General features: G+C 45.0%; 1 protein-coding gene across 1 annotated transcript in view; it reads left to right on the plus strand.

The window, feature by feature from the left end:
• Positions 1-5140, plus strand: part of csf1rb (colony stimulating factor 1 receptor, b) — a 42309-nt gene extending 37169 nt beyond the window's left edge. The window contains exons 11-22 of the mRNA XM_078172720.1: positions 797-923; positions 1537-1638; positions 1714-1824; positions 2257-2416; positions 2530-2603; positions 2683-2771; positions 3799-3921; positions 4012-4123; positions 4337-4436; positions 4527-4653; positions 4745-4862; positions 4944-5140. Coding sequence (XP_078028846.1) covers positions 797-923; positions 1537-1638; positions 1714-1824; positions 2257-2416; positions 2530-2603; positions 2683-2771; positions 3799-3921; positions 4012-4123; positions 4337-4436; positions 4527-4653; positions 4745-4862; positions 4944-5023 — 1323 coding nt within the window. The 3' untranslated portion in view covers positions 5024-5140. The remainder of the gene's footprint in view (positions 1-796; positions 924-1536; positions 1639-1713; positions 1825-2256; positions 2417-2529; positions 2604-2682; positions 2772-3798; positions 3922-4011; positions 4124-4336; positions 4437-4526; positions 4654-4744; positions 4863-4943) is intronic.
• Positions 5141-12404: the final 7264 nt, after the last annotated feature.

The raw sequence follows: 12404 nt of genomic DNA on the forward strand, positions 1-12404 counted from the left end.
TTCTCGATTTTCTCATTCACTCATTCATTCACTCACTCATTCACTCACTCATTCTCTCATTCTCTCATTCACTCATTCATTCATTCATCCACTTATTCACTCATTCATTCATTCATTCAATCATTCTGTCATTCTCTCATTCATTCACTCATTCATTCCCTCATTCTCTCATTCACTCATTCCCTCATTCACTCATTCACTCATTCTCTCATTCATTCCCTCATTCTCTCATTCACTCATTCACTCATTCAATCGTTCACTCATTCTCTCATTCTCTCATTCACTCATTCATTCCCTCATTCTCTCATTCACCCATTCCCTCATTCTCTCATTCACTCATTCACTCATTCTCTCATTCATTCCCTCATTCTCTCATTCACTCATTCACTCATTCGATCATTCACTCATTCTCTCATTCTCTCATTCACTCACTCAATCATTCATCCACTCATTCCCTCATTCACTCATTCTCGCATTCTCTCATTCACTCACTCAATCATTGATCCACTCATTTTCTCATTCACTCATTCATTCATTCATCCACTTATTCACTCATTCATTCATTCAATCATTCACTCATTCTCTCATTCACTCATTCATTCTCTCATTCACTCATTCATTCACTCATTCATCCACTTATTTACTGATTCATTCATTCAATCATTCTGTCATTCTCTCATTCATTCATTCATTCATTCATTCATTCATTCATCCACTTATTAACTCATTCATTCATTCATTCACTCTCTCATTCACTCATTCATTCATTCACTCATTCTTCTTCTTCTTGTCTCAGAAACCCAAATACGAGACTCGCTGGAAGATCATCGAGAGCACTGATGGAAACAGCTACACCTTTGTTGACCCCACCCAGCTGCCGTACAACCACAAGTGGGAGTTTCCTCGAGACAAGCTCCGCCTCGGTGCGACACACCATCCAATCACAGCACTGCACGTCTCAACACTCCTTTTATCTGTGTTCATTATTGATACAGTCACTGATCTTCCATCATCCTCTGCTGTCAGGTCTCATGTGAAGACATGTCTCAGCTGTCTGTCCCTCTGTCCTCCTGTCCTCCTGTCCTCTGTCCTCTCTGTCCTCTCTGTCCTCTGTCTCCCGTCCCCCGTCCTCTCCGTCTTGGTCCTCTGTCCTCTCTGTCCTCTGTCCCCTGTCCCCCGTCCTCCGTCCTCTCCGTCTTGGTCCTCTGTCCTCTCTGTCCCCCGTCCTCCGTCCTCTCCGTCTTGGTCCTCTGTCCTCTCTGTCCCCTGTCCCCTGTCCCCCGTCCTCTCCGTCTTGGTCCTGTGTCCTCTCTCTCCTCTGTCCCCCGTCCCCCGTCCTCCATCTTGGTCCTCTGTCCTCTCTGTCCTCCGTCCTCCGTCCTCTCCGTCTTGGTCCTCTGTCCTCTCTGTCCTCCGTCCTCCGTCCTCTCCGTCTTGGTCCTCTGTCCTCTCTGTCCCCTGTCCTCCGTCCTCTCCGTGTTGGTCCTCTGTCCTCTCTGTCCTATGAGTTAGTTTGACCTCCTCTCTGTCTCTCAGGCGCTGTTTTGGGATCGGGGGCGTTCGGGAAGGTCGTTGAGGCGACAGCGTACGGTCTGGGAACAAAGGACGCCACCCGAGTCGCTGTCAAGATGCTCAAGCGTGAGTCCCCAGATCTTCACCTTCATCATTATCATCATCATGGTTGTGACTCATACTTCCTGTCTTCCTGAACAGCGAGCGCTCACTTGGTGGAACGTGAAGCTCTGATGTCAGAGCTCAAGATCCTCGGCTACCTTGGTTACCATGACAACATCGTCAACCTGCTGGGAGCCTGCACGCGAGGAGGTGATGACGGTTCGATGTTTAACCACAGACTCTGCTGTGGATTCATCCGCCGCTGAAAGTAGTTCCTAACAGCGTCCCCACTTCCTCCTGTGTGATCAGATCCACAGCGAGCGGCGAGACAGAGTTTATTATAAAGATCTTCAATCTGAACCAATCAGAGCCGGCGACAGGAAGTCACAACGTTTTGATGAACACATGAATTAATTCAGTCATTAAATAATGTAACAAACAGCCTCCATCTGGTCTCAGTGTGTCGCCACAGATTACTGCGTGTCAGTTGCCACACGGCGTGCGTCGCAGTTTCACTCTGACTGGAAGTTAAACAGAATGTTTGGATGGAATGAACGTGTTAATGTTGAGAAACTGTGACGCACAGTTTTCACTGTTTCCTGTCATCTCTCTGACCTTTGACCTCTGTCTTCCTTCCATCAGGCCCCATGTTGATGATCACAGAGTACTGTAGCCACGGCGACCTGCTCAACTTCCTGCGGGCCCACGCTCAGGACTTCATGACGTCCATTGTGAGCATGGACGAATCAGAGGGGGAAGTGTTCTATAAGAACATGGCCGCCCAGCACGCCAGGCTCAGGAGGTCAGGTTATACACAAGCTCACACGTGTCCAAACTGCGACGCCAACGACACAAATAAACCTGCTCACATTGTGTGTGTGTGTGGGTGTGTGTGTGTGTGTGTGTGTGTGTCAGTGACAGTGGGATCTCGTGTTGTTCAGATTATCAGGAGATGCAGCCGGCTCTGAGTCCAGGACAAAAACACTCAGGTAACAACCTGAACACACCTGGAATTTTGTTTCTGAGGTCACACCTGTCTGTCTGTCTCACTGTCTGTCTGTCCCTCAGGTATGCAGATAGACAGTATCTCTGTTGAAGACCTCATGAGGTTTTCCTACCAGGTCGCTCAGGGTCTGGACTTTCTGTCCACCAGGAATGTAAGAACACACACACACACACGCACACACACACACACACACACACACACACGCACACACACACACGCACACACACACACACACACACACACGCACACACACACACACACACACACACACACACACGCACACACACACACGCACACACACACACACACACACACACACACACGCACACACACACACACACACACACACACACGCACACACACACACACACACACACACACACACACACACACGCACACACACACACACACACACACACACACACACACACACACACACGCACACACACACACGCACACACACACACACACACGCACACACACACACACACACACACACACACGCACACACACACACACACACACACACACTCTCCACTCGACCTCAACCTGACTCTAACGAGTGAGGACAGATGAGTCCTCATCATGAAAACTAAAATTAGTCCAGAAACATCAAAACATTATTCAACACCTGTCTGTCTCTCCACCTGTCTGTCTCTCCACCTATCTGTCCACCTTTCTGTCTCTCCACCTGTCTGTCCACCTTTCTGTCTCTCCACCTGTCTGTCCACCTGTCTGTCTCTCCACCTGTCTGTCTCTCCACCTATCTGTCCACCTTTCTGTCTCTCCGCCTGTCTGTCCACCTTTCTGTCTCTCCACCTGTCTGTCCACCTTTCTGTCTCTCCACCTGTCTGTCCACCTGTCTGTCTCTCCACCTGTCTGTCTCTCCACCTATCTGTCCACCTTTCTGTCTCTCCACCCGTCTGTCTGTCCACCTGTCTGTCCACCTTTCTGTCTCTCCACCTGTCTGTCCACCTGTCTGTCTCTCCACCTGTCTGTCTCTCCACCTGTCTCTCCACCTTTCTGTCTCTCCACCCGTCTGTCTGTCCACCTTTCTGTCCACCTTTCTGTCTCTCCACCTGTCTGTCCACCTGTCTGTCCACCTTTCTGTCTCTCCACCCGTCTGTCTCTCCACCTGTCTGTCCACCTTTCTGTCTCTCCACCTGTCTGTCTCTCAGTGTATCCACAGAGACGTGGCGGCGAGGAACGTCCTACTGACTGATCGTCGTGTAGCAAAGATCTGTGACTTCGGTTTGGCGCGAGACATCCGTAACGACGACAGTTACATCGTCCAGGGAAACGTGCGTGTCCATCCTCAGCGTCCAGGTGAATCAGGTGGAACCACGTCCCCGACTTTTATTGTGACGTCTTCCTGTGTTTTATTTTGACAGGCTCGTCTCCCGGTGAAGTGGATGGCGCCAGAGAGCATCTTTCAGTGCGTCTACACCGTCCAGAGCGACGTCTGGTCCTACGGAGTTCTACTGTGGGAGACCTTTTCCCTGGGTAACCATGGCAACACCTCGTCCAATCACATCACAGCTCTGATTAATATTAGTTATTGATCGTGACATTAAGTTCTTCAGTGGTTCGGTACCCATGAGCCTCAGCAGCTGTTGCCATGGAGACGCCTCCACTCAGACCTATGACATGTCTGCCTGGCGACAGAGTCTGAAGCTCTGTGATTGGCTGACAGTGTGTTTGTGTCCTCCTGTTCAGGTAAGAGTCCGTACCCTAATGTTGCCGTGGATACCAACTTCTACAAGATGATCCAAGATGGACGCCACATGGATCAGCCTGACTTTGCTCCAGCAGACATGTGAGCAGACGGACAGACAGACGTTAGTTTAAATAAAGTTGTTATGATTGTGACAGACTCACCTGTCGTCCTCACCTGTCGTCCTCTCAGGTATCAGCTGATGAAGCTCTGCTGGAGTCTGGAGCCCACACACAGACCAACCTTTAAAACGATCGCTGAGCTCATCAACAGGCTCCTTCCCTCCACCAGTGACATTTCGCCACATCACAGCGAGCAGGTGAGACAACTTCCTGTCTGAGCTGTGCCCTCAGATGTGTCTGGCAGGCTTCAGGTCGCATCTGAACACGGTGTCATCTTCTTCTTCACAGTCGGCGTACAGGAACATCTGTGAGTTCAGAGAGGAGGAGGAAGAGGAGGTCAGAGGAGGAGATGCCGTGAAGAGAGGAGGAGGAGGAGGTGGAGGAGGAGAGGAGCGAGCTCACAGAGGTCATTAAACCACCACCTGGTACTAAAAGAAGCCCCCCTGTAAAAATCTGCTCTGACTCCGCCTCCTTTTTATCCTCTCAGAGTGCCATGAGGGTGATGATGATGATGATGACGACAATGAGGAGGAGCCGATGATGAAGAACATCTACCAGCTGTCCTGATCATTTCGTCCAATCAAAATGTGTCTCAGTGTCTCATGTTGTCATGACAGCATCGTCACAAAGGCCACACCCCCTAAAAACAACACTGTAAAAAAGCTGCTGACAAAAAAATAAAAATACAGTTTAGGATTTTGTCTCATCCCCAAAGAGCGACGGATGTCTGAGACGAAGCCTTCATCACACATCAGAATCTGGAACAGTCGGACACAGACTGATTCAGAACAGGTGTCGGCAGTTTGTGACGCCATCGGCAAAAAAGCACAAAGAGCGAGAAAGTCTGAGGAGGACGGACAGGAAGACCAACTTTGACCAGGAAGTCAGCACACGTGCTCTCATCATAACTCGTTGCTTTGTCCGTCGACTTTCACGTCTTAATGTGACGCGTTGAGTTTCCTCTTGCATCTGCTGCGGATATCATCATGTCTTTTCAAAATAAACTTCTGTTTCCACAGGAAGTGTTCAGTTCATCAGTCTCTGAACTCTGACTTAATTTAAGGAACGTTGTCGCCATGTTTGTTTTTTCTTTAATCTCAGAAACTTTATGATGAGGATGTGATGTCATTCATGGGGCAATAAATCGCAGGATGTCATATGAAGCGTGTGTGAGGAGGCGTGTTGTGGTCAGAGCGCTGCACAAGTCGTTTATTTGACTCACTCCGAATGAACGTCAACGGCATTTTATGTATTTTCTCTTAAAAACGACCCAGTCAGTAACGAGTTAATTGGCGTGCAGCTATTGAAGCACAGTTGACCCAAACTGACGTCCTGTTCAGGAAGTGACACGTTGGGTCGCTGTGATGGACACAAACCAAATCATTAACATGTTTCTTTAAATTCAAATTCAAAAGCTTTATTGCTTTATTAAAGCATGAAAGTTTTCAGTAAAACATTATTGCCAAAGCATAAAACACAAACACAAAATAACAGTAACATGAAAATTAATCAAAATCAAGTTTATTTCTGTCTCCATGATGACAGGGATGGTTGACCTGCAGTGATGTCATCGTTCATCTTGTTGTTGTTTTTTATTTCCATGCATTTTTTTTTATTTTAAAAACTTCAGAATTTAAATTTGATACAGGAAGTGCTGATTTCACCCAAAAAGGGGCGGAGCCTGATGTGACATGCTGCTGTCATTTGTAAAGATGTTAAAATCAAAACTTTATTGAGAGATCCAGAGTGACGACAGGTCTGATCACGTGAACACTGACATCATCGTGCCAAAGGATCCCAACAAACAAACAAATAAACAAACTCAGCTATGAAACAAATGATTTTGTTTTTCTAAAAATCAGATGGACATTAAAACGATTAAATGTAAACAGACTCTGAACACGCCGTGTGTTTGATCTTTTTATTTTACTGGATCAACTTTTTAAGAAATTTTTTAATAAAAATCAAATGAACTGTTTCATTGATCAAAACTGTGATTTAATGTTTTATATTTTTACAGTGTAAAAAATAAATTCATTGTTTACACATCTGTAAATTTGAGTACCTTGAGTCATTTCTGGTACACTGAGAGCAGGTCTACGGCAGTCAACTTCCCTGTGTGTGCACACGTACTGGGAGAATAAAGCTGATTCTGATTCTGAACCAGTCTAACACCTGGACACACCTGGACACACCTGGACGATCTGTGACATCACAGATTAATAATATTGCTTACTGTCAGGGAGGGACAGATTTAAATTAATTAATAATCAAGGACATGATAAAATATTAAAAACAGCAGACATTGATTATTGATCAGAATAATCAAACAGCTGAGAAAATAAACTTCAGTCTGTTATGAATCATGAAATATGAATAATCTGATCTCAGCACATCGTCATGTTGTGGTCATGTAGTCATCATGTTGTGGTCATGTCATCATGTTGTGACCGAAAAGATGCAGAAAAATTGGTCCACGCTTTTGTTACCTCAAGGCTGGATTACTGTAACTCTCTATTATCAGGTAGCTCTAGTAAGTCCTTAAAAACTCTCCAGCTAATTCAGAATGCAGCAGCACGTGTACTAACAGGAACTAAGAAACAAGATCATATTTCTCCTGTTTTAGCTTCTCTGCACTGGCTCCCTGTAAAATCCAGAATTGAATTTAAAATCCTACTGTTAACTTATAAAGCTCTAAATGGTCAAGCTCCGTCATATCTTAGAGAGCTCATAGTGCCATATTATCCCACCAGAACACTGCGCTCTGAGAACGCAGGGTTACTCGTGGTCCCTAAAGTCTCCAAAAGTAGATCAGGAGCCAGAGCCTTCAGCTATCAGGCTCCTCTCCTGTGGAATCATCTTCCTGTTACGGTCCGGGAGGCAGACACCGTCTCCACATTTAAGACTAGACTTAAGACTTTCCTCTTTGATAAAGCTTATAGTTAGGGCTGGCTCAGGCTTGCCCTGTACCAGCCCCTAGTTAGGCTGACTTAGGCCTAGTCTGCCGGAGGACCCCCCTATAATACACCGGGCACCTTCTCTCCTTCTCTCTCACTCTCATCCTATTACTGCATCTTGCTAACTCGGCCATTCTGGATGTCACTAACTCGGCTTCTTCTCCGGAGCCTTTGTGCTCCACTGTCTCTCAGATTAACTCATATCACAGCGGTGCCTGGACAGCGTGACGTGTGTGGTTGTGCTGCTGCCGTGGTCCTGCCAGATGCCTCCTGCTGCTGCTGCCATCATTAGTCATTAGTCATACTTCTACTGTTATTATACACATATGACTATTGTCACACATGTATACTGCCAGATATTAATACATACTTTCAACATATTGTACCACAGTAGCCAGAACTATAACTATAATATTATTACTTTCATTAATATTGAAGAAAGTTAAAAGCTACTGTCATTACCTGCATCTCTCTCTGTCTCTGTCTCTCTCTCTCTGTCTCTCTCTCTCTGTCTCTCTCTGTCTCTCTCTCTGTCTCATTGTGTCATACGGATTACTGTTAATTTATTATGTTGATCTGTTCTGTACGACATCTATTGCACGTCTGTCCGTCCTGGAAGAGGGATCCCTCCTCAGTTGCTCTTCCTGAGGTTTCTACCGTTTTTCCCCCGTTAAAGGGTTTTTTGGGGAGTTTTTCCTGATCAGCTGTGAGGGTCATAAGGACAGAGGGATGTCGTATGCTGTAAAGCCCTGTGAGGCAAATTGTGATTTGTGATATTGGGCTTTATAAATAAAATTGATTGATTGATTGATTGTGGTCATGTTGTGGTCATGTTGTCATCATGTTGTGGTCATGTTGTCATCATGTTGTCATCATGTTGTCTTCATGTTGTCATCATGTTGTCACCATGTTGTTGTCATGTTGTGGTCATGTAGTCATCATGTTGTCATCATGTTGTCACCATGTTGTTGTCATGTTGTGGTCATGTAGTCATCATGTTCTCGTCATGTTGTTGTCATGTTGTGGTCATGTTGTCATCATGTTGTCATCATGTTGTCGCCATGTTGTGGTCATGTTGTCATCATATTGTCATCATGTTGTCGCCATGTTGTGGTCATGTAGTCATCATGTTCTCGTCATGTTGTTGTCATGTTGTGGTCATGTTGTCATCATGTTGTCATCATGTTGTCGCCATGTTGTGGTCATGTAGTCATCATGTTCTCGTCATGTTGTTGTCATGTTGTGGTCATGTAGTCATCATGTTCTCGTCATGTTGTTGTCATGTTGTGGTCATGTTGTCATCATATTGTCATCATGTTGTCGCCATGTTGTGGTCATGTAGTCATCATGTTCTCGTCATGTTGTTGTCATGTTGTGGTCATGTAGTCATCATGTTCTCGTCATGTTGTTGTCATGTTGTGGTCATGTTGTCATCATGTTGTCATCATGTTGTCGCCATGTTGTGGTCATGTAGTCATCATGTTCTCGTCATGTTGTTGTCATGTTGTGGTCATGTAGTCATCATGTTGTCATCATGTTGTCACCATGTTGTTGTCATGTTGTGGTCATGTAGTCATCATGTTCTCGTCATGTTGTTGTCATGTTGTGGTCATGTTGTCATCATGTTGTCATCATGTTGTCGCCATGTTGTGGTCATGTTGTCATCATATTGTCATCATGTTGTGGTCATGTCGTCATCATGTTGTCCTCATGTTGTCATCATGTTGTCATCCTGCTGTTGTCATGTTGTCTTCATGTTGTCAACATGTTGTCTTCATGTTGTCGTCATGTTGTCATGTTGTCATCATGTTGTTATCATGTTGTCGTCATGTTGTCGTCATGTTGTCATCATGTTGTGGTCATGTTGTCATCATATTGTCATCATGTTGTCGCCATGTTGTCATGTTGTCTTCATGTTGTTGTCATGTTGTCATCATGTTGTCGCCATGTGGTCATGTTGTCATTATGTTGTGGTCATGTTGTCGTCATGTTGTCATCATGTTGTCGCCATGTTGTCATGTTGTCTTCATGTTGTGGTCATGTTGTCATCATATTGTCATCATGTTGTCGCCATGTTGTCATGTTGTCTTCATGTTGTTGTCATGTTGTCGTCATGTTGTCGCCATGTTGTCATGTTGTCATTATGTTGTGGTCATGTTGTCATCATGTTGTCGTCCTGCTGTTGTCATGTTGTCGTCATGTTGTCATCATGTTGTCTTCATGTTGTCGTCCTGCTGTTGTCATGTTTTCATCATGTTTTCATGATGTTGTCATCATGTTGTCGGCATGCTTTCGTCATGTGAATGTTTAACGTTGTTCCACTGGTCAGACGTTAATGGGATCAAAGTGTCGACGTGTCACCTGTCAGGTGAGCGCAGGGGGGTGGAGCCAGGAGGTTAACTGACAGCTTTACAGCAGCTGGACTTCAGACTCTGATAAACTCACTCGAAGGTAATTATTGATCCTCACCTGTCTGAGATATTATTTGACAGGCGTACGAGAGGCGGAGCCACAGAAATTGTAAAGCTTCGTTTTAATTCATCAATAATCTGATCAGTAACGATTGATTTAATAAACATGATCGACCTGTTTGTTTCTGACATTGATGTTGTGTCAGTGGTTCATGATTATTGATTATCAGCTGCTGTATTGATAAATACAGACGGGCTTTTACCAATACGTGTCCCACTCAACATGGAAAGTGTCTGGACCTTTGCTTTGGTTCCATAAAGGGAGCGTACAAATCTTTCAGAAGAGCTCCGCTGGGTCTGTCGGACCACAGTCTGGTGTACTTAGTTCCGTCCTACAAATCTGTCCTGAAGAGAAACAAGCCTGAGAGACTTTGGGTTCCGGTTTGGTCAGAGGAATCAATTTACTGTCTCCAAGATTGCTTTCATGATACGGACTGGGATCTGTTTATAAATGTCTGTGAGGACCTGAACGAACTCACTGATGTTGTCTCCTCATATGTTTCCCTTTGTGAGAGCTCTATAATTCCCTTTCATCCTAACAATAAGCCACGGGTGACAAAAGGTGTCAAAAAATAATTAATCAGAGGAATATTTGCTTCTTGCAAGGTGACACCACACAATATAAAGAGCTTCAAAAGCAGCTCAAAAAGGAGCTCAATGTTGCCAGGCGCAAGTATAAAGACAAAGTTGAGAGCATGTTAAGCTCAGGCAGCTCACGTCCTGCTTGGGAGGACGTAAAATCTATGATGGGGACGCAACACAAGAAGTGTAACATATCCCTTAATGGGAAGCCTGATCTGGTCCTCTCGAACAAACTGAACAGTTTTTACAACCGTTTGAATGCCTGTGATTTTAATGATGAACTGTCAGTTTTTAAAAACATTGTCTCCTCACAGAACAGTGTTGTTTTTTTAGTAGTAGTACTGCTTTATTCACACACAAATCATTATTTACCAAAATCATATTATGGCCAGTTTTAGGCTTGTGAATTGGTCTCCTGAGGAAGCAATCTAAAGCTTATGGTAGGAGCCATTGTTGACAGGAACACAGTTTGTAGACTTTTTCAGCGTGTCAAGGAGAGGAAAAGTCCAGGCCGGGATGGCATTGAAGGTCGGGTCCTCAAGAACTGTGCTGTCCAGCTGGCACATATTTTTAGTTTTATTTTTTCAATGTCCCTCCAGCTTCACAAGGTCCCTTCACTCTGGAAGAATTCTATTATAGTTCCAGTACCCAAATCTGCATCTCCAAAATCACTAAATGACTTCAGACCTGTCGCACTGACCTCCCTTGTTATGAAGTCATTCGAAAAAAATTGTGAAGGACTCACTTCTGACCTGTGTCCAAAATAACTTGGACCCACTGCAGTTTGCCTACAGGTCAGGCAGAGGTGTTGAAGATGCAGTTGGCACCCTGCTGGACTTCGTTTTAACTCATCTTGAGGGAAGTCTTTCGCCCGTCTTTTATTTATTGATTTCTCATCCGCTTTTAATTGTATTCAGCCAAAAATTTTAGCAGAGAGACTAAGGGACTCCCATAACATTGATCCTGGTCTTATATTCTGGCTTACTGACTTTTTAACAGTGAGACCACAACATGTGAGGGTTAATGGTGTTCTGTCAGACACTTGTCTCCTCCACTGGATCACCTCTTTCACCTTTATTATGTGTTTTATACACAAATGAATGCCAGAGTCAACATGTGGGGCGACACATCGTTAAATTTGCGGACGAGTCTGTCATCGTGTCCCTGCTGAGCAGTGACGACCTGGAGCATGGACCTGTAGTGAAGGAATTCATGGTCTGGTGCAGCCCTTCCTTCCTACATATCAATGCAGCAAAAACTGAGATGTTGGCTGACTTTTGAAAAAATCCCACGTCATCTCCCCTGTTACGATTGCGAATGAAGCAGTGGAGCTGGTCAACAATTAGTACCTTGGGACTTGTATAGATGACAAGCTGACCTTCGAGACTCAAGTTGATGCTGTGTGTATAAAGGCCCACCAGCGCATGTATTTCTACAGGAAGCTGCGTAATTTTAATGTTGACAGCACTTTAATGTAGATGTTTTACTCTTGTTTTATTGAATCCATCCTCACCTTCATTTGTTGGTACGGCTCCCTCTCCCTCAGAAACAAAAACAGACTGCAGGGTATTGTACGAGTTGTGTTAACCTGAATGACCTCGCTGCCCTTTACCAGCTCAGAACTTTAAGCAAAGCCCGTTCCATCCTTGGGGACCAGAGCCACCCCTTGGCTGGTGAATTCCTGCTGCTTCCGTCGGGGCGTAGGTACATCCTGCCAAAATGCAGTACTAACAGATTAAAACACTGCTTTGCCCCTGCTGCCATTGCTCTCCTGAATAAGTGACTGACCTGCCCTTCATTTTCTGTTGTCTCTTGTTATTTATTGCTGTCTGAGTGATTGTTGCTTGATTATTCATTGTTGTCTATTACTGCTGGTTGTACAACAAATTGCCCCACGGGGATAATAAAGACTCCTTGAACCTTGAACCTTGAACCTTG

This window comes from Epinephelus lanceolatus, chromosome 11 (assembly GCF_041903045.1).
Source record: "Epinephelus lanceolatus isolate andai-2023 chromosome 11, ASM4190304v1, whole genome shotgun sequence".
Taxonomy (NCBI): Eukaryota; Metazoa; Chordata; class Actinopteri; order Perciformes; family Serranidae; genus Epinephelus; species Epinephelus lanceolatus.